At 42.5% G+C, this 27,727-nt stretch overlaps 1 protein-coding gene across 5 annotated transcripts in view; it reads left to right on the top strand.

The window, feature by feature from the left end:
* The window catches only part of dlec1 (DLEC1 cilia and flagella associated protein), a 185,372-nt gene that overhangs the window by 50,727 nt on the left and 106,918 nt on the right, over window positions 1–27,727 (top strand). For all 5 annotated transcript variants that reach the window (XM_087987630.1, XM_043690852.2, XM_043690850.2 and 2 more), the window contains 3 exons: window positions 1,123–1,207; window positions 11,825–11,912; window positions 26,736–26,909. In XM_087987630.1, coding sequence (XP_087843756.1) covers window positions 1,123–1,207; window positions 11,825–11,912; window positions 26,736–26,909 — 347 coding nt within the window. The remainder of the gene's footprint in view (window positions 1–1,122; window positions 1,208–11,824; window positions 11,913–26,735; window positions 26,910–27,727) is intronic.

Genomic DNA, 27,727 nt, shown 5'->3' with positions numbered 1-27,727 from the left:
CTACATCTTTCCCTCCCCCTCCCGGTTCCTCTGCAGCTCAGTCAAGATATCCTGAATCCCTACACCAGGCAGGTAACACAGTCTTCAGGATTCTCAATCCCAGCCACAGAGAACAGTATCTGCTCCCCTAACTATACTATCTCCGATTTCATCTGCAATTCTCTTTCTACCGCCCTGTTGAATGGTTCCCCATGCCAAGATGCTGTGGTCAGTTTGCTCATTTTCCCTCCAGCCCACACTCTCATCCACATAGAAAGCATGAATCTCAAACCTGTTAGACAAGCTCAAGGGCTGAGGTTCTTTCAGCATTACATTCTGGATCCTTCTTCCTCCCTCGTTTGTAGTCACACTGTCCTGTCATTGACCACTGACCAAATTCCAAGTAGTTCATCTAAGGGATGTGACTGCCTCCTGAAATACAGTGCCCAGGTAACTCTCCCCCTCCCTAATGTATAGCAGCATCTGAAGCTCAGAATTCAGCTCAGCAATCTGAGCCGGAGATCCTGCAGCAAGCAACACTTGCTACAGATGTGGTCACTATGAACCACAATAGGGTCCTCCACTTCCAGGCCACTCCAGTTAAGGACAGCATTTCTTTTTCCTAAAGAGTATTAGCGCACCAGATTTTTTTTTAATGACCATTAACAATGATTTCTTGGTCATCATTAGTCTTTTAATTGAAGAGTTTATTGAATTCAAATTCCAGTAACTGTCATGCTGATATTTGAAGCCCCCAGAACATTACCTCGTCTCTGATTACTAGTCCAATGACAACACCGCGATGTCATCGCCTCTCCTAAAATTAACCAGAACCGAAACATTACACATTAATAATGTGAATATGATGAGAAGTAAAAGAGTCTGTAAGGTGCAGTGTTTGTCTTCAATCAGAACATTCAATATCAAAAATAACAAAGATTCTGGATCAGTGGTGCTGGAAGAGCACAGCAGTTCAGTCAGCATCCGAGGAGCAGTAAAATCGATGTTTTGGGCAAAAGCCCTTCATCAGGAATATAGGCAGAGAGCCTGAAGGGTACCTCAAAAATAACAAAGCACTGGGGACAAAAGCCTGGATTTTTTTTGTGAGATTAACGTACAATATTGTTTCTTTTTGTGGTGCAGTGACCCCAATGAACCTATTCCTGTCTTTCTGGCAAATCCACCTATTATCCTCTTCACAAACTACAAAGTGGGGCAGGTATATGAAGTAAGTACAAGTGGTGTCAGTAATTTCAAATAGTTAAGTTAAATAAATTGCTTGTGTTTCTCCCCCATCCCCCACCTTCTCCCCAGCCACCCAATCCAGCCACAAAGCTGAGAGTTAGATGAATGGCGTGTTTAGGGAAATGGTCACATCGCAGCTTAAGGGACTGGAGTGAGGGACTAAAGGAAATGGGTGACTGCCTGGCAGACCATGAGAAACAGGCAGGTAGTGCAGGAGTACCCTGGAGTCCCACTGCAAATCAGCTTTCCATTTTGGAAGCTGATGATGGCATTGCTTCCTCAAGGGAGTGCAGTCAGAACCAAGCTTCTGGCGCTGTGAGAACAATTGAACAATGGGCTAATTTCAAAGAGCATAGTGTTCGGGTACAGTTGGGGTATACTCCTTCAAATGAAAGATAAGACAAACAAATCCAGAGTTCCCTGGATGACAAACGATTTAGAATTAATATTAGAAAGAAAAAAGTGTGCTTATGATGGGTTAAGGCAGGAAGTAAAATTGAGAACCAACGGGAATACCAAAGGTTTTAAGGGGAGTTGAAAGCAATTAAGAGAAACAAAGAGGAATTAAGAGAAAAGACTAGTAGTTAACATAAAGAGGAATCTCAAAGTCTTCATTTGGCATATAAATAGTAAATGACTGATTAAAGGAAGAAAGGGCTGATTAGGTGCTAAAAAGGAGAGTTTACACATGTAGGCAGGGATCATGGCAGAAGTGTTAAATGGATATTTTGCATCTGTCTTTACAAAAGAGCAGGATGTTTCCTAGGCCATGACAATAGAGGGAGAAATGCTGTCACTAGAAGGATCCAAAATGAATAAAGAAGGAGTTTTGGATAGATTGCAAACACTTAATGTTGACAAGACACCAGGACCAGATGAGGTGTAACCAAGGATTTTGAAGGAAAATGGGTAGGGGCACTGGTCATGATCTTTCATTCATCCCTTGACTCAGGCAAGGTGCCAAAATACTGGAAAATGGCAAACATTGTGGCCTTATTCAAGAAAGATTGTAAGGATAATCCCAGCAATTACAAACCAATCAGATTAACTTGGGTGGTGGGGAGGCTTCTAAGACCAGTTCTTTGGGATAGCATTAGCAGCCACATGGAAAATTATGGGTTGATCAGGAAGAATCACAGAAAGCTAGAAAATAGTAGCTATTCAGCCTTTCAGTAAAATCAACTCAACACTCTCTTCCTGCTTTCTCCCCATTCAACTGTCCTGTCCAGGGACTGAGCACAAAATTTAATCTGAGACTCAAAAAGTATTACTACACTTTTTGAGGTTCTATCGTTTGGTTGAGATTTTAAACTGCCCCTTCAAGAAGACATAAAGGACCCTATGGCACTATGATAAGAATAACCAGGGAGTAATCCCAGTGTCTTGATCAACAATTATCCCTCAATCAACATCACAAAAGTTTGTCAGATGATTACTTTTTGTGAGACCTTGCAGTGTTCAAATTGGCTATGATGTTGCCTAATTTATTCCAATGATTACACTTCAATGAGTAACCAATTCAAGAATTCTCTTCAAACTCCATTGTGACATCATCAGGTTGTGAAAGTCATTCTTTCTCCAAATATTCCTTTTAATGGCTAAAATATGCATTTAAAATAGTTACAGCCTTTGCAGATGATAAGTGAAAGTGACCTTCCAGGTGACTAGCTACCTTTAAGTGTGGCAATATTTTTCTGAAGATCATGCATTTTACAAAATTGTTTTTCTTTTTAAATAAATGTGTTTTTTGCCACCACAGAATCAGTGGACACAGGAATTTTAAGTAAGCATTTATAACCTATTATGCCACAACATAATTTCAAAGATTTGCTTGGTGGATCATCTTTTATTTATATTGAGATGCAGGTTAACCTAAAGATAAAGTCACAATGGTCTTCCCATTGGGCTGCTCTCTCATTAGAAGGAAATGAGTGGTTTTAATAGTTTAATGTGAGGGTTACTGTATCTCAACCTGAGATGTTAACCTGAGCAGGAATTGAATCCATGCTGTTGACTTTGCTCTGCATTGCAAACCAGCCATTCAACTACCTAACCTAACCATATAGTAGGAACTTAAAAGAAAATGTGATACTTAACCCATGAAACAACTGATTTCAACTTATTGCAAATAATTTAATTTCTGAGGGAGATTAAAATCCAAAGCTAAACTTTTGAGGGAGCTTCTATGCAATATTTTCCCATGCTTCCCACGGTAACATAGCCAAATACATTCGGCTGTCAGTCTATCATCACATGCTATGATTCAGTCCTGCTCAGCTACATTCCATAAACAACAGAGTAGTCAAGGTACTTTGCGAGAAAATATTTGGTCTTCTTTGTCCTATCAACCTTCAATATTGTTCCTTTGTAGTTGTCAATTTTGTTTAGCCGAATCTCCCCTTTGCCCTCTCCTTCTGAAGCCATTAATTCTTTGTTGTCAAATTACCTGGGTGCCTCTGGATTCTTGCCTAGTTTTTGGCAGTGAGTGCTAACAGCCTGGCATTGTCACAACCTGACTCCCACAAGTACAGATGCCTTTTGCTGCATTCCCAGCCATGACCTGGGAGCCAGCTTTAAGTTAATAAGATTGCAAAGAGCAATTAACATTGTCTACAGGATGTAGAGTTGGTTGCTTCGATGTGACCTGGAATGTGCCTTTTGGACTGAGACAAATACTTTTCTAAAGCTCCTGGAAGACCAGTGGAATTCACAAAGACTTAATTCACTCCCCACAAAAATGTTGCAAGACCCCACCTGCCAATCTTAACACATAGCCCTTCCACCAAACTCCCACACTCTACACACATGGCAAATAACTTAGTCAGGTAAGGTAGAAAATTGATGACATAGACAAAGAAATGTAATAATGATATAACCACAAATAATTCACAATTACAACACAAATGTGAACACGACCAAACAATTTGAACACAAGACAGCCTTCACCTAATATTTTGCATAAGCAAAATAGCATTTTTATTTGTTCGTGGGCCAGCATTTAGTTCTTATCATTAACTACCCCTTGGTGGCTTTTTGGAGCCATTTGAGAGGGGCTGTTGGAGTCAATCACATTTCATAAGAATATAAGAAATAGGCGAATAAAAAGGCCATCTGACCCATTGAGCCTGCTCTTCTATTTCGTAATATCATGGTTGATCTATTCATAGACTGAGCTCCACTTACTCACCTGTTCACTATAACCCTTAATTCCTTTATAGTTCAAAAAATTATCTTTACCTAAAAAACATTCATTGAGATCGCCTCAACTGGTTCACTGAGCAGAGAATGCCACAGATTCACAACCCTTTGGGTGAATAAGTTCCTCCTCAACTCAGTCCTAAATCTGCCCCCCCTTATTTTGAGGCTAAGCCCCCCCCCCCCCCCCCCCCCCATTAGTGGTTTCACCCACCAGTGGAAACAACTTCCCTGCATCTATCAACATAACCTCCCTATTTTTAAACTTCTTCCCTCTAGCAATGAAGGATAATATTCAATTTGTCTTCTTAATTGCCTGCTGCACCTGCAAACCAACTTTTTGTGATTTATGCACAAGGACACCCAGGTCCCTCTGGACAGCAGCATGCTGTGATTTTTCACAATTTAAATAATAGTCCATTTTGCTGTTATTCCTACCAAAATGCATGACCTCACATTTAGCAACAATGTCTTCTATCTGCCAGAACCTTGCCCACTCACTTAACCCATTAATCCCTCTGCAAACTTTGTGTCCTCTGCACTCTTTGTTCTACCACTCCTCTGAGCATCATCTGCAAAGTTTGACACATTACACTTAGTCCCCAACTCTAAATCATCTTGGTAAATTGTAAACAATTGTGGTCCCTGAGGCACACCACTAGCCACTGATTGCCAACCTGAAAAACATCCATTTAACCCCATACTTTGCTTTCTGTTAGTTAGCTTTCTTCTATCTGTGCTAATACATTACCCATAACATCATGCACCTTTATCTTGTGCAGCAGCCTTTTGTGTGGCACCTTGTCGAATGCCTTCTGGAAATCTAGATACACCACGTTCACTGGTTCCCTGTTATCGATTGCACTTGTAGTGTCCTTAAAGAATTCCAGTAAATTTGTTAAACTGTGACCTGCCTTTCTTGAACCCATGCTACATCTGCTTGATGGGACAGTTTCTATCAAGATATCTTGCTATTTCTGCTTTGACGATAGATTTAAGCATTTACCTCACTACAGAAGTTAAGCTAATGGGCCTATAGTTATCCACCTTTTGTCTGCCTCCTTTTTTAAACAGTAGCATCACATTTGCTGTTTTCCAATATGCCGGAACCACACCAGAGCCACTGAACTTTGATAAATTACGACAAGCACATTTATTATTTCCCCTGCCATCTCCTTTAGTACCCTAGGATGCATTCCATCAGGGCCAGGTGACTTGCCTACCTTTAGTCCCATTAGCTTTCCCAACACTACCTCTTTATGGATAATAATAGTTTCTAGATCCTCACTTGCCATAACTTCCTTGTCATCAATTATTGGCATGTTATTTGTGTCTTCCAATGTGAAGACCAACACAAAATATCTGTTTAATGCCTCAGCCATTTCCTTATTTCCCATTATTTCCCGTTCTCATTCTCTAAAGGCCCAATGTTTACCTTAGCCACTCTTTCTAGTTTTAAATAATCGTTGAAACGTTTGCTATCTGTTTTTATATTCTGAGCTAGTTTACTCTCATAATCCATCTTATTTTTCTTTATAGGCTTTCTCATGGCTTTCTGTTGACCTTCAAAGATTTCCCAATCCTATAGTTTACCACTCACCTTTGCCACCTTGTATGCATTTGCTTTCAATTTGATATCCTCCTTTATTTCCTTAGTTATCCCTGGCTGATATCCCCTTTTCCTACATTCCCTCCTTTTCACTGGTATATACCTTTGCTGAGCACTGTGAATAATTGCTTTGAAAGTCCTCCACTGTTCCGCAATTGTCCCACCTTATAGTCTTTTCTCCCAGTTACCCTAGCCAACTCCTCCCTCATCCTCTTGTAGTCTCCTTTGTTTAAGCACAAGACACTGGTTTTGGATTTTACCTTCTCACCCTCCAGCTGTATATTAAATTCAACCATACTGTGATTGCTCCTTCCAAGCGGACCCCTAACTATAAGATCATCAATTATTTCTATCTCATTACACAGGAACAGAGCTAGGACACCTTGCTCACTCATAGGTTCCATTACTTACTGTTTGAGAAAACTATCATGGATACATTTTATGAACTCTTCCTCAAGGCTGCCATGATGGACTTGGTTTGACCAATCAATATGTAGATTAAAATCCCCCATGATAACGGCTGTACCATTTCTACATGTATCAGTTACTTCTGTGGATCGAGAGTCATGCGTAGGCCTAACCAGGTTATGATAAAATGTTTCCATCTCTAAAGGACATGAGTGATCCATTTATAGTAATTGGTTATTAGGTTATCTTTTCAAATCCAGATTTATGGAAACAGTTGAATTTAAATCCAAAAGTATTAAACTAGGATATCTGGATTACCAGGCTAGTGACATTACTACTGAACCACTATCTCTTTCCAGGCAGTAAAATTGTAAACTGAGACAATATGTAGTCATGATGTGGAGGAGCTGGTGTTGGATTGGGGTGTACAAAGTTAAAAAATCACACACCATCAGGTTATAGTCCAACAGGTTTATTTGGAAGCACTAGCTTTTGAAGTGCTGCTCCTTCATCAGGTGGTGGTGGAGAGTAACACCATAAGATACAGAATTTATAGCAAAAGATTACAGTGTCATACAACTTAAAATGATATATTGAAAAAACCTGGATGTTAAGTCTTTCATCTTTTAGAATGGGTCGCAGGTTTCAGTTCATTAATATGTAAATCCCAGAACTTCTTTTAAGTCACCTCCTCGACATAAGTAAAGGTTTTATAACAAAAGATGACATCTCAGCTCAGACGATGCATTAAAGATGTGAGGTTGGAGTCTCTTTGTATCCCAATCTTGAGCCAGACTGGTTCTATTTCCAAAGTGGAATTTACAAAATATTACATGAATTGACTGCCTGCAGATTGTGCATTTTTTGAGCAAAATAGACTTTATCTACAAATATAATTCTGCAAAAACAAGTTCACTCCATAGATTTATATGTGTGTGCGCATGCATGAGAGAGTGAGGGGGTGTGTGCGTGTGAGTGTACATGAAAGAGTGTGGTTGCATGTATGAAAGCTTGGTGAAGAGAGTGTGTGTGTGTGATGGAGTATAAGCCTGTGAGAGGGTGTCTGCATAGGTGTGAGTGTGGGGGCTGTATGTGTGTGTGTATGAGAGAGGGTCTCCGTGAGTGTGTGAGTATGTAAGAGTGTGAATGTATGTGTACTTGTGTCTGTGTGTGTGTGTGAGAGAGAGTGTATAGTGTAGTGAGGTCACCTGTAGTGTGACATGAACCCAAGGTCCTGGTTGAAGCCATCCTCATGGGTGCCAAACTTGGCTATTAGCCTCTGCTTGGCCACTCTGCCTTGTTGCCTATCCCGAAGTCCGCCTTGGAGGATGGTCACCCAAAGATTCAAGGCTGAATGTCCCTGACCACTGAAGTGTTCCCCAAATGGGAGGGAACCCCTCGTCTGGTGATTATTGCACAGTGTCCATTCATCTGTTGCTCAAGATATGGCAGTACAGTTACACAACACTGACAAGCAGACAAGGCGACAGAACTACACCATGTACATGTACACCAAGAACAAGAAACCGGAGAAACTTGGCATCACCCACCAGCAGTAGCCAATCCTCCCCTGGTACCACAGTTGAACACCATTCACCGTGTATGCGGCAGGTACTAATGTGACTTGGCCAATGTTGTCTATCTCACAGGCTGCAGGCAAGGATGCCCTGAGGCATGGTACATTGGCAAGGCCAAGCAGATGCAACAACAATGGATGAATGAACACTGCGCAACAATCACCAGTCAGGGATGTTCTCTCCCAGTCGGGGAACACTTCAGAGGTCAGGGACATTCAGCCTCAGATCTTCAGGTGGCCATCCTCCAAGGCAGACTTAGGGATAGGCAACCACACAAAATGGCCAAACACTGGCTTCACCACTACAATGTACACTCTCTCTCAAACACACAGACACAAGCACACATACATACACACTCTTACATACTCACACACTCAAGCAGACCCTCTATTATACACATGCTCTCTCTCATACACACACACATATGCCCCCCACACTCACACCCATGTACACGCTCTCTCACAGGCTTATATTCTATCACACCCACACGCACACTTTACCAAGCTTTCACACATGCAAACAAACACTCACATTTACATGCACACTCTCTCTTTCTCTATCTCTCTCTCTCTTCCCCCCCGTCCCCCATGCTTGTGCACACATACATAAGTCCATGGGGTGAATTTGTATTTGCAGACATATTCTATTTTGCTCAAAAATGCACAATCTGCAGACAGTCAATGCATGTAATACTTTGTAAATTCCTGTTTGGAAATAGAACCAGCCTGACTCAAGATTGGGATGTAGAGAGACTCTAACCTCATACCTTTAATGCATCGTCTGGGCTGAGATGTCACCTTTTGTCATAAAACCTTAAGTTTTGTCGAGGAGGTGACTTAAAAGAAGTTCTGGGATTTACATATTAATGAACCGAAGTCTGCAACCCATTCTAAAAGATGAAAGAGTTAATAACAATCCAGGTTTGTTCAATATATCATTTCAGTTGCAATGACACTATAATCTTCTGCTGTAAATTCTGTATGTTACGGTCTTATTCTCCTCAATCACCTAATGAAGGAACAGTACTCTGAAAGTTAGTGCTTTCCAATAAACCTGTTGGACTATAATATGGTGTTTTGTGATTTTTAACAATATGTAGTGGTATATGATCATTGTATCCAATGTCCAAGCATAAACATGGTGAAATAAAAATGAATAAAACATGAAGTACATGATGAGTTAGAAAGCGTTGTTGCAGCCGGTGAAACAAAATTGATAATCAATTTCACTCAGAACTTGGTGATTCCACTTAGAATCATAGAATTGTTATTGCACGGTAGATCATTCAGCCTTCTGTGTTTGTGCTAGTTTCTTTAAGCAGCGTTTCTCCTATTGCTGGTCCCCATTAGCATTGAGTGTTCTTCCTTTTCAAATAATAATCCCATACCTTCTTGAATGCCTTGATTGACCCTGTGTCTGCCATTCCCTCACGCAGTGCATTATAGGTCGGAAACACTCAGTGTTCAAAAAATGCTTTTCTATGTCACCATTGCTTCTTTTACCAATTAGATTAAAACTGTGCCTGTTGATTCGCAATTGTTCCACCAGTATGAGCAGTTTTTTCCCCCATCTACTCTGTCCAGACCCTTCATGATTTCAAACACCTCACCATTCAAATTTATATTTTCCAAGGAAAATAGTTCCAACTCCTCCAAACAATGTATGTTGTCACAATTTACTCGGGAATCAGTGAGAACGGGCAACAGCATCGCCTCCACGACAATCCTCAACACTGGCATCCTGCAAGTTTGCGTACTCAGCTCCTTACAATATTCCCTGTACACTCTTGACTGTGTGGCCAAATTTCGCCTGAACTCCATCTACACATTTGCTGAAGACACCACCATTGTTGGCTGGATCTAAAACAATGACAATACAGAATACAGGAAAGAGATAGAGTGAGAGGAGTAAACAAAACAAAAGAGCTGGTCATTGACTTCAAGAGGAAGGTGGAGGGCACTCCCCTCTATATGTCAATGGAGCTGAGGTCGAGGTGGTTGAGAGCATCAAGTTCCTGGGAGTGATGATCAGCAACAATCAGTCCTGGTCCACCCACATTGATGTGACAGTCAAGAAAGCACAGCAACACCTCTACTACCTCAGGAGGCTAAGGAAATTAGGCATGTCATAGAAAGCATTCTATCTGGGTGCATCATGGCTTGGTACGGCCACCGCTCTGTCCAGCACTGTTATAGAGTTTGAGCACTGCCCAGTCCATCACACAAGCCAACTTTCTATCCTTTAATTCCAAATATACCTCTTGCTGTCTTGGAAAGTCAGCCAACACAATTAAAGGCCCCTCCCATCCTGGTTGTAATCTCAACATCTTCTGTCAGACAGAGATACAAAAACTTTTATACATGTACCAACAGATTCAAGAACAGCTTCTTCCCGCTGTTATTTCTCTTCTGAATGGGCCTCTCAAATTTCAAAGTTAATGTTGATCTCGCTCTTTGTGCACTTTCTTTGCAGCCGTAACATTGTATTTCTAGCTCTTTTCTATGCACATTGTATGGTATTGTCTGCCTGTACTACCACTTTTCACTGTACCTAGATACATATGACAATAATTAATTAAATCAAATCAAATCAAAGCAAAATATTGTCTTAGTACAGCTTCACACTTCCCTGCATTAAATTTCACCTGCCACTAGATCTTACCTTGATCTGTCCAATCTATGCTCCAAACAGAACATCTGTACATTCACTTCACTTAGGTTCTCACAGCACAACGTCTGCAATCACTATTGGGAACATCCAAAAAATCTTTGGAACTGAGGCATCAAATAACTTACTGTCTGTGCTTCAGTTGTGTTGGATCATAGGCTGATATCTGTATTCCACCAACATTTCATTTAAAATTAATGGTTAATATTATGTTAATGTTTAGATAATCTGTTTTTTTTTGTGATGTTGATTAAGGGATAGATATTGACAAGGTAAGAACCCTATTCTTTGAAATAGTCCTGTAGGCTCTTTTACATCCACTTGTACAGGCAGATATAACTTTGGTTCAACATCTCACCCAAAAGACAACATCTCTGACAGTGCAGTTCTTCCCTGCCATTATTAGACCAATGACTAAGACTCCTTTACTTCAAATAATGTTGATTTTGTTAATGTTGATCTTGCTTCACATACTTTGTGTGCTCTGTAACCTGTACGCCTCACTCTGTCTAAACATGCTATGATCTGTATGTCCTTGCTCACTATGATCTGCCTGTACTGCTTGCAAACAAAGCTTTTCACTGTACTTAGGTGCATGTGACTACAATACATCAATCAGAGACTGTCCTGGGATGTCAACCATGGTTTGTGCATGCTTGAATCCTAGAGAGAATGCTGCGTGCTGGACATTATGGTTCAACAACATGAGTATTGCCATCTGAACCACTATTGGTACCTATTCAGAATTCTGTGGGCCAGGAGTTCACATAGATACTGTTCAAGCTGCATTATGGATTTTAAATTAAAACCAGGCCACATTAGAACATCCCCAGCAACATAAAGTATCCTTGAACTGGGACCAGAAGTACCAACTTTATCAGCAATTATTGTCTTAAAGGGACACTCACATTCTACATATCTGCACATTAATAGCAGAATAATACATTGTGCTTGAAGTTTTATTTTGTGGTTATTATGTAGAGTAAATGCAAATCTATAATGTCATGGGGAGATTTGCTTGTTTGATACAAGCACCAGAAAAATACAAATACCCTACTGATAAATCTTTGAATTTTTTTAACTCTCTGACATTTTCAGATTTAATACAAAGAGCATCTTTTTACATTCATTTATCTTTTTCCAGACAAACGTCGAGTTGAGAAACCTGACTTCCAGCAGCCGCCACCTGAGAGTCATCCCACCAAGTACCTCATTTTTTTCCATCGGACTCGGTGAGCAAACACTTTTACATAGTATTTTTGTGACTGTCAAAACATGCACAGTCAGGCGTAAGTACATTATAATGATGAACATCTTGTGCATTCCCAACTTACTTCATTCCACTTTTGATGACTGTCCCTTTAGCCACTGAGGAACTAAGTTCTGGAATTTCTCTCTGTAACATCTCTACCTCTCAGTCCTCCTTAAAGGCCTCCCCTGCCCACCCGTAAAACAAGATCTTTAATGCAAAATTCCGATGTTCATCCTTTTTTTAAATTTGTTTGTGTGAATTGGCGTCCATCTATATTCGATAAACTTTATTTGACAATTTAAGATAGAGATGAGGAGGAATTGGTTCTCACAGATGACAGTGAATCTGTGGACTTGTTTACTGCAGAGGGCTAACGAGGCTTGATGATTAAGTGTATTCAAGGGTTATGGCAAGAAGGCAGGAAAGTTAAATTGAGATTTTATCGAATCAGCCACGATATCAATGGAATGGTGGCACAGACTCAATGAGCCAATTGACCTAATTCTGCTCACACCTATTATGATCATGTGATTACATTCCTATGAAGCTCCTCAGGACATTCTAGAGAAGCATTGAAAATAGGAGCAGGAGTAAGCCTTTCAGCCTCTTGAACCTGCTCCACTTTTCAATATAATCATCGAGCATCCGACTCAGTAACCTATTCCGGCTTTCTTCCACTACGATTTAGAGTTATAGAGTCATAGGAATGTACAGCACAGAAACAGACCCTTCAGTCTAACTCATCCATGCCAACCAGATATCCCAACCAAATCTAGTCCCACCTGTCAGCACCCGGCCCATATCCCTCCAAACCCTTCCTATTCATCTACCCATCCAGATGCCTTTTAAATGTTGCAGTTGTACTAGCCTCCACCACTTCCTCTGGCAGCCCATTCCATACGCACACCACCGTCTGTGTGAAAACTTTGCCCCTTAGGTCTCTTTTATACCTTTCCCCTCTCACCCTAAACCTATGCCTTCTAGTTCTGGACTCCCCCGCCTCAGGGAAAAGACCTTGTCTATTTATCCTATCTGTGCCCCTCATGATTTTATAAATCAGGGAAAACAGCCCTAGCCTATTCAAACTCTCCCTATAGCTCAAATCCTCCAATCCTGGCAACATCCTTGTAAATCTTTTCTGAACCCTTTCAAGTTTCACAACATCCTTCCGATAGGAAGGAGACCAAAAATGCACGCAATATTCCAAATGTGGCCTAACTAATGTCCTATACAGCCGCAACATGACCTCCCAACTCCTGTATTCAATACTCTGACCAATTAAGGAAAGCATACCAGACACCTTCTTCACTATCCTATCTACCTGTGACTCTACTTTCAAGGAGCTATAAACCTGCACTCCAAGGTCTCTTTGATCAGCAACACTTCCTAGGACCTTAGCATTAAGTGTATAAGTCCTACGAAGATTTGCTTTCCCAAAATGTAGCGTTTATCTAAATTAAACTCCATCTACCACTCCGCAGCCCAATGGCTCATCTGATCAAGTTTCCATTGTAATCTGAGGTAACCTTCTTCGCTGTCCAGTACACCTCCAATTTTGGTGTCATCTGCAAACTTACTAACTATATCTCTTAAGCTCACAAAGAGTCATTTATGTAAATGACAAAAAGTAGTGGACCCAGCACCAATCCTTGTGGCACTCCACTGGTCACAGGCCTCCAGTCTGAAAAACAACCCTCCACCACCACCTTCTGTCTTCTACTTTTGAGCCAGTTCTGTATCCAAATGGCTAGTCCAATTTGATCCCTTTAGTCCTAAGAACTGTACCTATCTCTTCCTTGAAAATATTCAATGGTTTGATTTCAACTGCTTTCTGTCGCAGGGAGATTCACAACTCTGGGTGAAGAAATTTCTTCTGATTTCAGTCACAAATGGGGTATTTGGTATTCTTAAACAGTGAGACCTAGTGTCAACTCCTTGGTCATCGGGTACATCCTGTTTTGCATTTAGCCTGTCTAGCCTTATTAGAATTTTATAGATTACTATGAGATTCCCCCTAATTCTTCTAAACTCTAGTGAATATAGTCCTAACTGATCTAGTCTGTCTTCACAGGAATCAGTCTGGTAAACTTTTCTTGCACTTCCTTCATAGCAAGAACATCCTTCCTCAGATGAGGAGAATAAAACCACACTACACACTCCAGATTTGGTCTCACCAACGCCCTGTACAATTGGAGCAAGTCATCGCTGCTCCTGTTCTGTACTTATTATGTTAAAGATGTTTTAGAATTACAAAGTGTTGTCTTTTCAGATAATTTATAGAGCTGCATTGCTGGGGGATGCGTCTGCTGGCACAATACATGGGAAAAGCAGGATCTCATCGGTTTATTTCCTTAGCTGTGTCTGTACATAATCATGATGGGAATCAGAATATGCTGTTTCTACTGTTAAAGGAGTTTGGCTATGTATCACACAATGTTATTGTTGTCAGTATCATTGCTTTATGGTGACTAAATATGTCGAATGATTTACACGGCAGTGTCACAAGAAAATGTTACTGGAAATAAGTGTGATATTTAAAGGAAATGTGTCTTATATCCAGAAAGCACACAACGGGGCAGAGGGATATCCGTGTCCTTGCCTCCCTATGCATATTCTGAGCCACGCAAGAGAAGGCTGGTGCTGTTCCTGTGGCATACTCTGTTTGTATTCCTTTGCTGAACCTCTGTAAAACAAGTACTGTCATGCATAAAAATGATCAGTTACATATTCTGATCATCATCTGTAAGATGTGAAGAAATGTAAAGAATATAGAACAGGAACATAATGTACAGCACATATCAGATGCCAAATATTTCTCTGCTGATATGCTGAGACTTGCTGTTTACCTGCCTCAGATGCATTTACTGTAAACATAATAACGACAGATGCCCAGACATCAATCAGGCCGGGAATAGATGCTGGAGTTACTTTTACACTCGTCTTTCATCCTGAATGCTTTTAGAACATTACTGCATGTAGCCACATTTCACCTACAGGTGATAGCTTGGTTTGAAGGAAGGAAGAATACCTGAGAGTATAAATCAGTGATGGCCGTTCTTATAACAGGATCGGTATGCAATGCACTTTGATCAGATCTCTGGCATTGAGGAAGGAAATGAATGTCATATTTTACTGCATATGATTAAATTAAGATGAGCCTGAGACTCACATACCTGCCAGCTGAACTCACTGACAACAAATAAAGCTAGTTGATGTTTCTACTCCCTAGCCCAACGGCTCAATGGCTAAAATCAACCCTCTCAATGCAGACCAGGAAATGAAGCCAGGACAGATCCTAGACTCTGATCGATTCTTTGGGACAGATGTCTTGGGGGCTGCATTCAAACTTAGCAGACAAGTAAAGTTTTGTTTGCCAGATTTTTCTTTGTAAAGTCTGAAATCTTAAAATAGATGGCCATTTCAATGATCAGTTAAGATACTAATGAAATTGACAATATCTCGCACAAGAAGGTTTGGTGCATTAGTCAACGGCGTAGAGTATTGGGGAATGAGTTTGGAAGGGATACTCTTCAGAGGGTCAGTGTAAACTTGTTGGGCTGAAGGGCCTGTTTCCACACTGTAAGGATTCTAAGGAAGTATCCTTACCCAATCTGTCTGGTCTAAGTGATCACTGCAGTTCCTTCCCATTCACTCAGAATCTGGAAGGTATTGTGAATAGCAGTTGCTTTTCAAGAACCATTATATTCAACTCTGAATGGGAGTGGAAACAATTTCAATAGTCATTTTCAAAGAAATTGGACATATAATTGGAAAGAGGAAATTTTCAGGGCTTATTTGCGTGAAACAGCAGGTGGTGGGGATAGGATTAATGAGATACGTCTTTCAAAGTCTCAGCCTAGGCAACGTAGACAAAATGACTTCTTGTGGTGTATGATTGCACATGGTGCAGTGATCCTTGCAAGAGGTCATTCCTCTTTGTGTGATCAAAAGCCTGGATTTTCTTCCCAGGAAGGTCTGGACTATCAACATCCCTGGCTACTGTAAAAAGGTGATTGACCTTCCTCTTTGTGTCACACCAGGTTTGATGCAAGTGAGTCAGAATTCATTGCTAACCCTCCTTGAATGAAGTGGTAATGTAGTGCCTAATTGAATCAATAATACAGCAGAGACAGAAACAGCCCAAAATTCCTCAGGTCTTAAAAACAATGAGTAAATGAACATTAGAATATTGGAAACGCACAGAAAATCATGGGAAAGAGCAATCCTGCTGGAAACCACACTGATGTATGTGGCTCAGTTGCACACTTATCACTGATAAAGAAAGGTAAATCGTGACTAATTGATTTGACAGTTGCATCGTAAACTTAATGACTCTTAAACTGTTAAATTAACAGTTTCATCACCATTACAAATAAGGAAAAACTAAGAGATCCATGGGGACATGAGGTATTGCTTGAACCATGAAATCGTCAGCATTTAGAAGCTAAATTCAGCTATTGCACATTCTCTCTGTGGAGCTTTGCTTAAACAACCCAGGTTTAAATTAGGCAATCACTGTAATCAGCCAAAAAATACCAAGCTAGATCAGCTGTCATGGCTTTCAGGATGTATTGTTTTACCAGCATGGTTGTGGATTCCCTGGTTGCTTTTCTGGAAACTTTGATCAGGGTCACCTTTTCAGTTCACTCAGGCAAACTCAGCTTTATACTCCTTGGGCTTCTGGAAGCTGGTATGGGGGATCAGGTCGGGAGCTTCCAAATCTTCATGCTGTGTCACCTGCAGCCAAACTTATCTTCCCAGAAAATACACTTCAAAAGAACAACTCAAATCCCAACCCCACCCTGAGAGAGTGACCATCTTTTCCCAAGGCCGCGGTTACCATTCAACATCTGTCATCTGCTTAAATACAGAGTCTCTACCAGACTTGCTGGAATTGATTCTCAAGTACTGACTTCATTAAGTACCAACTTCTGCTATCTGTTTAAACACAATGTTCTTCCCAGGATTGCTGTGTTTCAAGGAACTGTTCAAAGTTTGTGAGAAGATTTGTAGCTCGGGTGCTCGTTGTTGTGGTTCTGTTCGCCGAGCTGGGAATTTGTGTTGCAGACGTTTCGTCCCCTGTCTAGGTGACATCCTCAGGGCTTGGGAGCCTCCTGTGAAGCGCTTCTGTGATCTTTCCTCCGGCATTTGTAGTGGTTTGAATCTGCCGCTTCCAGTTGTCAGTTCCAGCTGTCCGTTGCAGTGGTCGGTATATTGGGTCCAGGTCGATGTGCTTATTGATTGAATCTGTGGATGAGTGCCATGCCTCTAGGAATTCCCTGGCTGTTCTCTGTTTGGCTTGTCCTATAATAGTAGTGTTGTCCCAGTCGAATTCATGTTGCTTGTCATCTGCGTGTGTGGCTACTAAGGATAGCTGGTCGTGTCGTTTCGTGGCTAGTTGGTGTTCATGGATGCGGATCGTTAGCTGTCTTCCTGTTTGTCCTATGCAGTGTTTTGTGCAGTACTTGCATGGGATTTTGTACACTACATTGGTTTTGCTCATGCTGGGTATCGGGTCCTTCGTTCTGGTGAGTTGTTTTCTGAGAGTGGCTGTTGGTTTGTGTGCTGTTATGTTCAAGGAACTGTTTCAATCAAGATTCAGTCTACAATTAACCTCTAGGCTGGCCTCAAGAAACAAAATCTGGTTTGGCCCATTCTTTGCCTTTTACCACAAGCTGTTACAAAATCCACAAGTCATCTTCAGCTTACAACTCCCAGTTCACAGCTCCAAATCAAAATTGATACAAATTAATAATAATCAAATATCAAGAAGAGTGGCAATTTTGTGCAATAGAATGCAATGTTTAATAATGTGTGGGCTGGAAGCAGGATACGTGAGTAAGAAGGTTGCTGGATTGCTGTAAAAACACAACTTAGTTCATTAACATCCTTCAGGAAAGGAAAGCTGCCACATCATTTGGTCTGACCTACATGTAACTTCAGCACATACTGAGGAAGATAGAGTGGGTGACCACCAGATAGAAGAAGAGTAGGAAGGCAGCGCAGGGGTTCCCTGTGGTCATCTCCCTTCAAAAAAGATATACTATTTTAGATACTGTTGGGGGAGATGGCTCACCAGGGGAAGGTGGCAGCAGCTGGCTCTACTGCACAGGAGGGCAGGAAAAAAAGTGGCAGAGCTTTGGTGCTTGGGGATGCAATTGTAAGAGTGACCATAGTTTGGTAAAATTCTTCATTAAGATGGAGGGAGACACAGGTAAATCTGAGACTAGCATCCTGATTATAAAGAAATCTAACTTTGGTATGAGGCATGTATTGGCTAGGATAAGCTGGCCAAGGATACTTATGGGTTGATGACGGATAGGCAATGGCAGAAATTTAAAGAACACATGGATGAACTTCAATAATTATACATCCTTGTCTGGTGTAAGAATAAAAGAGGGAACATGGCTCAACTGTAACTAACAAGAGAAATCAGGGATAGTATTAAAACCAAACAGGACGCACATAAATTGGCCAGAAATAGCAACAAACCTGAGGACAAGGAGAAATTTAAAATTCAGCAGAGAAGGATAATAGGGAATAGGGAAAATGGAATATGAACGTAAGCTTGCAGAAAACATAAAAACTGAGTGCAAAAGCTTCGATAGATATGTGAAGAGGAAAAAACTGGTGAAGACAAATGCAGATCCCTTACAGTTAGAAGTGAATTCATAATGGATAACAAAGAGATGGCAGATCAGTTGAACAAATAGTTTTGATCTATCTTCACTAAGGAGGACACAAATAACTTCTGGAAATGCTAAGGGACAGAGGTCAAGCATGAAGGAGGAATTAAAGGAAATTCTTATTAATCAGGAAATGGTATTGGGGAAATTGATGGGGTTAAAACCTGATAAGTACCCAGGGCCTGATGCTTAAGGAAGTGGTCTGAGAAACAGTGAATGCATTGGTGATCATTTTCCAGCATTCTGTAAACTCTGGAAGAATACCAATGGGCTGGCACGTAGCTAATGTAACCCCACTTTTTGAAAAAAAGAATGGAGAGATAAACAGAGAATTATAGGCCACTTAACCCATTGATGGTGGAAAAATGCTGGAGTCAATTATTAAGGATGTAATAACTCAGCATTTTGAAAGCAGTGACTGAATCGATCCAAGTCAGCATTGATTCACTAAGGGGAAGTCATGCTTGACAAATCATCAGGAATTCTTTGAGGAAGTGCTACACCGGGCGCACAGAGAGGGGAGCCGGAAGGTAAGTGGAGACCAGTTGAAATTAACGTTTTTCTTTTCGCAGTCTGTGTTTTTTTTTTCAACTAGGACCGGGAACCCGGAAGTCGTCAACAGAGGCTTCTGGGAAGGTAAGAAGTTTGAGTGGAGAAGGAACCCGAGACACTACACGTGTAGTGTCTCCCACCCTCCCTCCTCCTCAAACGTAAAAAAAAGGACTCAGTTGGCTGAACAGGTAAGCTACTTAGTGTCCTTGTTTTGGAGACTAAGTGTAGAGTTATGGCAGCACAGGCAGTGGAATGTTCCTCCTGCAGGATGTTCGAGGTAGGGGTGACCACCGATGCTCCTGCCGACTTCATCTGCAGGAAATGCAGCCAGCTCCAGCTCCTCACAGACCGCGTTAGGGAACTGGAGCTGGAGTTGGATGAACTGAGGATTATTCGAGAGGCTGAGAGGGTGATAGATAGAAGCTACAGGTACATAGTTACGCCAGAGAACAGAGGTAGCTGGGTAACAGTTAGAGGTGGGAAGGGGAGTAAGCAGGCAGTGCAGGGATCCCCTGTGGTCATTCCCCTCAACAATAAGTATACCGCTTTGGATACTGTTGGGGGGGGGGGGGACCTCGCAGGGGTAAGCTGCAGTGACCAGGTCTCTGGCACGAGGTCTGGCTCTGAGGCCCAGAAGGGAAAGGGGGAGAGGAGGAGAGCGCTAGTTATAGGAGACTCTATAGTTAGAGGGACGGACAGGCAGTTCTGTGGACATGGGCGAGACTCTCGGATGGTTTGTTGCCTCCCGGGTGCCAGGGTCCGAGACGTCTCGGACCGTGTCTTCAGAATCCTTAAGGGGGAGGGTGTGCAGCCAGAAGTCATGATGCACATTGGCACCAACGATATAGGTAGGAAGAGGGGTGGGGAGGTCATTCAGGAGCTCAGGGAGTTAGGCTGGAAGCTAAACGCTAGGACGGACAGAGTCGTCATCTCTGGGTTGTTGCCGGTGCCACGTGACAGTGAGGCAAGGAATAGGGAGAGAGTGCAGTTGAACACTTGGCTGCAAGGATGGTGTAGGAGGGAGGGCTTCAGGTATTTGGACAATTGGACTGCATTCTGGGGAAGGTGGGATCTGTACAAGCAGGACGGGTTGCACCTGAACCAGAAGGGCACCAATATCCTGGGAGGTAGGTTTGCTAGCACTCTTCGGGGGGGTTTAAACTAATTTGGCAGGGGGATGGGATCCAGACTTGTAGACCAGCAAGTAGGTTAGCTGTTTTTCAGGATGTCCAAGAAGGTAGGAAGGCTGTGGAGAGGGTAGCACTGACAGGGAATACTTGCGGACTTCAACGCAAGTGTGTATACTTCAACGCAAGGAGTATCAGAAATAAGGTGGGTGAACTTAAGGCATGGATCGGTACTTGGGACTACGATGTTGTGGCCATCACGGAAACGTGGATAGAAGAGGGACAGGAATGGTTGTTGGAGGTTCCTGGTTACAGATGTTTCAGTAAGATTAGGGAGGGTGGTAAAAAAGGAGGGGGGGTGGCGTTGCTAATTAGAAATGGTATAACGGCTGCAGAAAGGCAGTTCGAGGGGGATCTGCCTTTGGAGGTAGTATGGGCTGAAGTCAGAAATAGGAAAGGAGCAGTCACCTTGTTGGGTGTTTACTATAGGCCCCCCAATAGCAGCAGAGATGTGGAGAAACAGATTGGGAAACAGATTTTGTAAAGGTGCAGAAGCCACAGGGTAGCAGTCATGGGCAATTTCAACTTCCCAAATATTGACTGGAAGCTCTTTAGATCAAGTAGATTGGACGGGGCGGTGTTTGTGCAGTGTGTCCAAGAAGCTTTTCTAACTCAGTATGTAGATTGTCCGACCAGAGGGGAGGCCATATTAGATTTGGTACTTGGTAACGAACCGGGACAAGTGATGGGCTTGTTAGTGGGTGAGCATTTTGGTGATGGTGACCACAATTCTGTGACTTTCACCTTGGTTATGGAGAGAGATAGGTGCGTGCAACAGGGCAGGTTTTACAATTGGGGGAAGGGTAAATACAATGCTGCAAGACAGGATCTGAGGAGCATAAATTGGGAGCATAGGCTGTCAGGGAAGGATGTCATTGAAATGTGTAACTTTTTCAAGGAACAGATACGACGTGTCCTTGATATGTATGTACCTGTCAGGCAGGAAAGAAATGGTCGTGTGAGGGAACCTTGGTTGACGAGAGAGTTTGAATGTCTTGTAAGGAGGAAGAAGGAGGCTTACATAAGGTTGAGGAAACAAGGTTCAGACAGAGCATTGGAGGGATACAGGATAGCCAGGAGGGAGCTGAAGAAAGGGATTAGGAGAGCTAAGAGAGGGTATGAAAAATCTTTGGCGGATCAAGGATCAAGGATAACCCCAAGGCATTATATGCGTATGTGAGAAACATGTGAATGACGAGAACGAGGGTAGGTCCAATCAAAGACAGTAGTGGGAGACTGTGTATTGAGTCAAAAGAGATAGGAGAGGTCTTGAATGAGTACTTTTCTTCAGTATTTACAAATGAGAGGGACCGTATTGTTGAAGAGGAGAGTATGAAACGGACTGGTAAGCTAGAGGAGATACTTGTTAGGAAGGAAGATGTGTTGGGCATTTTGAAAAACTTGAGGATAGACAAGTCCCCCGGGCCTGACGGGATATATCCTAGGATTATGTGGGAAGCAAGAGAGGAAATTGCAGAACCGTTGGTAATGATCTTTTCGTCTTCACTGTCAATGGGGATGGTGCCAGGGGACTGGAGAGTGGCGAATGTTGTGCCCCTATTCAAAAAAGGGAATAGGGATAACCCTGGGAATTACAAGCCAGTTAGTCTTACTTCGGTGGTAGGCAAAGTAATGGAAGGGGTGCTGAGGGATAGGATTTATGAGTATCTGGAAAGAGACTGCTTGATTAGGGACAGCCAGCACGGATTTGTGAGGGGTAGGTCTTGCCTAACAAGTCTTATTGAATTCTTTGAGGAGGTGACCAAGCATGTGGATGAGGGTAGAGCAGTGGATGTAGTGTACATGGATTTTAGTAAGGCATTTGATAAGGTTCCCCATGGTAGGCTTATGCGGAAAGTCAGGAGGCATGGGAAAGTGGGAAGTTCACGAGGTAAAAACAATGACTGCAGACGCTGGAAACCAGGTTCTGGATTAGTGGTGCTGGAAGAGCACAGCAGTTCAGGCAGCATCCAAGGACCAGCGGAATTGGCGTTACGGGCAATATTCGGGCATCATTCCTGATGAAGGGCCTTTGCCCGAAACGTCGATTTCGCTGCTCCTTGGATGCTGCCTGAACTGCTGTGCTCTTCCAGCACCACTAATCCAGAAAGTGGGAAGTTTGGCCAGATGGGAAGAGAACTGGCTAACCGGTCGAAGTCAGAGAGTGGTGATAGATGGTAAATATTCAGCCTGGAGCCCAGTTACAAGTGGAGTTTTGCAAGGATCAGTTCTGGGTCCTCTGCTGTTTGTAATTTTTATTAATGACTTGGAAGAGGGAGTCGAAAGGTGGGTCAGTAAATTTGCAGACGATACGAAGATTGGTGGAGTTGTGGATAGCGAGGAGGGCTGTTGTCGGCTGCAAAGGGACTTAGATATGATGCAGAGCTGGGCTGAGGAGTGGCAGATGGAGTTCAACCCTGTCAATGTGAGGTTGTCCATTTTGGAAGGACAAATAAGAATGCGGAATACAGGGTTAACGGTAGGGTTCTTAGTAAGGTGGAGGAGCAGAGGAATCTTGGGGTCTATGTTCATAGATCTTTGAAAGTTGCCACTCAGGTGGATAGAGCTTGTAAGAAGGCCTATGGTGTATTAGCATTCATTAGCAGAGGGATTGAATTCAAGAGTCGTGAGGTGATGTTGCAGCTGTATAGGACCTTGGTAAGGCCACATTTGGAGTACTGTGTGCAGTTCTGGTCGCCTCATTTTAGGAAAGATGTGGAAGCTTTGGAGGGGGTGCAGAGGTGATTTACCAGGATGTTGCCTGGAATGGAAAATAGATGGTACGAGGATAGGTTGAGAGTGCTAGGCCTTTTCTCATTGGAACGACGAAGGATGAGGGGTGACTTGATAGAGGTTTATAAGATGATCAGGGGAATAGATAGAGTAGACAGTCAGAGACTTTTTCCCCGGGTACAACAGAGTGTTACAAGGGGACATAAATTTAAGCTGAAGGGCGGAAGGTATAGGGGAGATGTCAAGGGTAGGTTCTTTACCCAGAGAGTGGTGGGGGCATGGAATGCGCTGCCTGTGGGAGTGGCAGAGTCAGAATCTTTGGTGACCTTTAAGCGGCAATTGGATAGGTACATGGATAGGTGCTTAAGCTAGGACAAATGTTCAGCACAGCATCGTGGGCCGAAGGGCCTGTTCTGTGCTGTATTGTTCTATGTCCTAAGTGACCAATGGAGAGCACAAGAGTGAATCAATGGATGTTGTGCATCTGGACTTTCCAAAGGCTTTTGACAAGGTTCCACACAAGAGATTAGTGAGGAAAATTAAAGCTCATGGTATCGGAGGTCATGTAATGACATGGCCGGAGAGTTGGTTGGCAGACAGGAAGCAGAAAGTTGGAATAAATGGGTCCTTTTCAGAGCAGCAGGCAGCGACAAGTTGGGTACTGCAAGGTTCAGTGCTGGGATCCCAGCTGTTCACAATATACATTAGCAATTTGGACGAAGGAACTGAATGCAACATCTCCAAATTTTCAGACAACACTAACCTGAGTGGCAGTGTGTTCTGTGAGGAGGCTGCTAAGAGGGAGTGGCACGGTGGCTGAGTGGTTAGCACTTCTGCCTCACAGTGCCATTGACCTGGGTTCAATTTGCACATTCTCCCCATGTCTACATCTAGTTCCTCCAGGTGTTCCGGTTTCCTCCCACAGTCCAAGATGTGCACCTTAGATGGATTGGCCATGCTAAATTGCACCTTAGTGTCAGGGGTGTGCAGATTAGGTAGATTAGCCATGGGAATAGGGTAGGGATAGGATAGAGGGGGTGGGTCTGGGAAGGATGCTCTTCAGAGGATTGGTGTGGTCTTAATGGGTCGTATGGCCTGCTGTAGGGATTCTATGATTCAAAGTTGCAGGGTGACTTGGACAGGTTTGCTAAGTTGGCAAATACTTGGCAAATGCAATATAATGTGGATAAATGTGAGCTTCCAAAAACAGATTATTATAGGAATATTTTAGGAAATGCTGAGGTGCAATGAGACCTGGATGTCATAGAGTCATAACAGCATAGGAACAGAACCTTCAGTCCAACCAGTCCATGCCAAACGTAATCCCAACCTAAACTAGTTTCACCTGCCTATCCCTTCAAACCTTTCCTTTTCATGTACATATCCAAATGACTCTTGAACATTGTGATTGTACCCACATCCACCACTTACTCAGGAAGTTCGTTCCACACGCAAACCACCTTCTGTGTAAAACATTTGCTACTGCTGTCTTTTTTAAATCCCTCTTTAAAATTTTTCCCCTCGTCTTGAAATCCCCCATCCTCGGGAAAAGACAACTACAATTAACCCTATCTAAAACACCCATTATTTTATGAACTTCTGTAAGGTCACCTCTCAACCTCCAACACTCCAGTGCAAAAAGTCCCAGCCTATCCAGCCTTCCTTTATAACTCAACCCTTCCATACCCGGCAATATCCTAGTAAATCTCTTCTGAGCCCTCTCCAGCTTAATGTGGAACTGTCGCTGAAAGATGGCATGCAGGTGCAGTAGGTGATGAGGAAAGCTTATGGCATGCTGGCCTTCATAGTGAGAGGATTTGAGTATCGGAATAAGAATGTCTTGCTGCAATTATACAAGGTGTTGGTGAGGCCCTACCTTGAGTATTGTGTGTAGTTCTGGTCTCCTAGTCTGAGTAAGGACATTCTTGCAATTGAGACAGTCCAGTGAAGGTTCACCAGACTGATTCCCGGGATGACGGGACTGACATAAGAAGAAAGGCTGGATCGACTGGGCTTGTACTCACTGGAGTTTAGAAGGAAGAGGAGGGATCTCATAGAAACATATAAAATCCTAATGGGACTGGGCAGATTGGATGCGGGAAGTGTGTTCCCAATGTTGGGGAAGTCCAGAACTACCAAGTCTAAGAATAAGGGATATGCCATTCAGGATTGAGATGAGGAAGAATTTCTTCACTCAGAGAGTTGTGAACCTGTGGAACTCCCATAGGAAGCTGTTGGGGCCAGTTCATTCGATATATTCAATAGGGAGCTGGACATGGCCGTTGTGGCTATAGGATCGAGGGGTATGGAGAGAAAGCAGGAGTGGGATACTGAGATTGCATGATCTGCCATGATCACATTGAATGGTGGTGCAGGCTTGAAAGGCTGAATGGCCTACTTCTGCACCTATTTTCTGTGTTTCTGTTTCTCACTATCTCTCTGGGTTTAACCCTACTAGTTTAAATCCTCCCAAGTGGCTCCAGCAAATCTCCCCGCCAGTATATTAGTCTCCCTCTAATTAAGGTGCAACTCATTCTTCTTATACAGGTTACTTCTACCCCAGAAGAGATACCAATGATCCATATCTGTGTATCCTTCTTCCCTGCACCAGCTCCTCAGCTACACATTCATCTGTTCTATCCTCCTATTTTTACTCTCACTAGCCTTGAGGACCTACATTGTAAATTCCTGCCTTATTTCCTATGTTCTCTCCTCAGAAGCTTGTCCTCTTCTCTCCCTATGTCATTGGTTCCAATGCGTACAACAACCACCAGCTGGTCTCTCTCTCCCCTTTGAGAATATTCTGCACCCTCTCCAAGACATCTTTGACCCTGGTCTGTCTGTGCCTCTGACTAGAGAGTTCCCTATCACAGCCAATCACTTGAAACCTGATATACCCCTCATCACAGTAGAGCGCGTCTCAGTACCAGAAACGTGACTGTCAGTGCTACATTCCCCGAGAGTCTATCACCTCCTACATTTTCCAAAACAGTATACTCGTTTGAGTTGGGGATAGCCACAGGAGACTCCTGCATGAATTACCTACCTCTCCTACCTTTCCTCGAGGTAACCCATCTATCTACCTGACTGTATCTGTGGTTTTTCTACCTTTGACTCTTCCTACCTTTTCTACCCCCTGACTCCTATAAATTTCTCATTGTCTCTAACTGCCACTCCAACCAATCCATGCGATCTGATAGGATTCGCAATCAAACACACTTCCTACAGACATAATCATCAGTAATGTGGAAATTTTTCCTAATCTCCTACATCCAACAGGAAGATCATATCACTCTACTCAAAACCGTCTTTGCACCTGAACAGTCTACATGTATGAAACAATGACGAAACATATGTAAGAAAGAAGCCAAAGCAGTAGATAAGTTTTTTTTACTCTGCAGTAGTTATGGTTTATTGTGCACTCATTGACAGGTGGTAAAATTCAATAATCACTTTCAGAGGGAATTGGATAAATTACTTGAGAAGAAAAGAAAATCAAAGGGGAATTGGATTAATTGGTCAGACAACTTGCACAAAAATGATAGGCTAATCATTCTATGATTAACTTGTCTCTGGTGGTGATGCATGCTGTCAAAGCATCATATTAATTGCCTTTCATTTTTCTAACTCTGTGTCACCAAACAGGTAAATTTCCAGGAGAGGGAGGCATCGTTGCTCCGGGCATGAGCTGCCAGTACACTGTCCGATTTGCTCCTGATTCACCAGCTGAATATGAGGATTTCCTACTAGTGGAGACACAGACACCCTATCCACTCGTGGTCCCCATTGAAGCCAGAAGATCTCCTCCCATATTAACCTGTGCGTAATTTTTATGGTGGGGGTGTGGTGGTGGAGGGGTGGGGCTGTTATTATGAGACAATTAACAATCAACAAACACCAAAGAATTTTCCAAGTGAGGTTCTCCTGTAGCTTTGTCAATAAAGCCCAGGAAAAAAAGTCTAAATGGTTATTACAGTAGGCATGCAGGAGAACCTTCTTGGAAATTCCCCTTTCATTTTGCAAGTGAGTCAGCTTGATACTGTTTTAATTTTCTTTATTTTTGTGACTTCCTCTTTCTTGTTACCTCCATGCCAACAATGACAAAGAGGGTGGGAAGGCTCACCGACCTTAATCTTTTTTCCAATACGTTGTTGCTTTACCGAGGATCATAGTATAGTGAAATGCCTTAAGGTTCTTTGGCACAATGATTCGTTTTGAAGTCTTCCAATATATAAATAAGCTTAGCAACCATTTGATACTGAATTGGTAATGCCCTGTAAATAGCAATGAGATGAATGAGTAATGAAATGGTATGTCTAATTGTTGACAGAAGAATGTTGTCCAAGAAACTGGGGACTATTTCTATTCAGTGTCATATAATTGTAAACTTGCATAATTTTCAGGAAGCCATTCAAGTGGAAGGAAACAAAGAAGATTATATTGGTTGTAGGGGACACTATAGTGAAGGAGATTGACATTATTCTGCATAGTACAGTTAAAGTTCAGGAGGATGTCTTGCTGATCTGGTACCGGGGTTTGGGGAACCTTCTCAGAGTTGGAGAGGATCATGCAGTGGGAGGTAGAGGATCCTGTTGTTGATTCATGTAGATACCAATGATGTAGACAAAACAAGGAAA

The sequence above is a fragment of the Chiloscyllium plagiosum genome, unplaced genomic scaffold (assembly GCF_037043375.1).
Source record: "Chiloscyllium plagiosum isolate Xiang-an unplaced genomic scaffold, Cpla_swu_hap1 HiC_scaffold_5, whole genome shotgun sequence".
Taxonomy (NCBI): Eukaryota; Metazoa; Chordata; class Chondrichthyes; order Orectolobiformes; family Hemiscylliidae; genus Chiloscyllium; species Chiloscyllium plagiosum.
The sequence above is the reverse complement of the archived record's forward strand: the minus strand, read 5'-3'. Positions and strand labels throughout refer to the sequence as shown.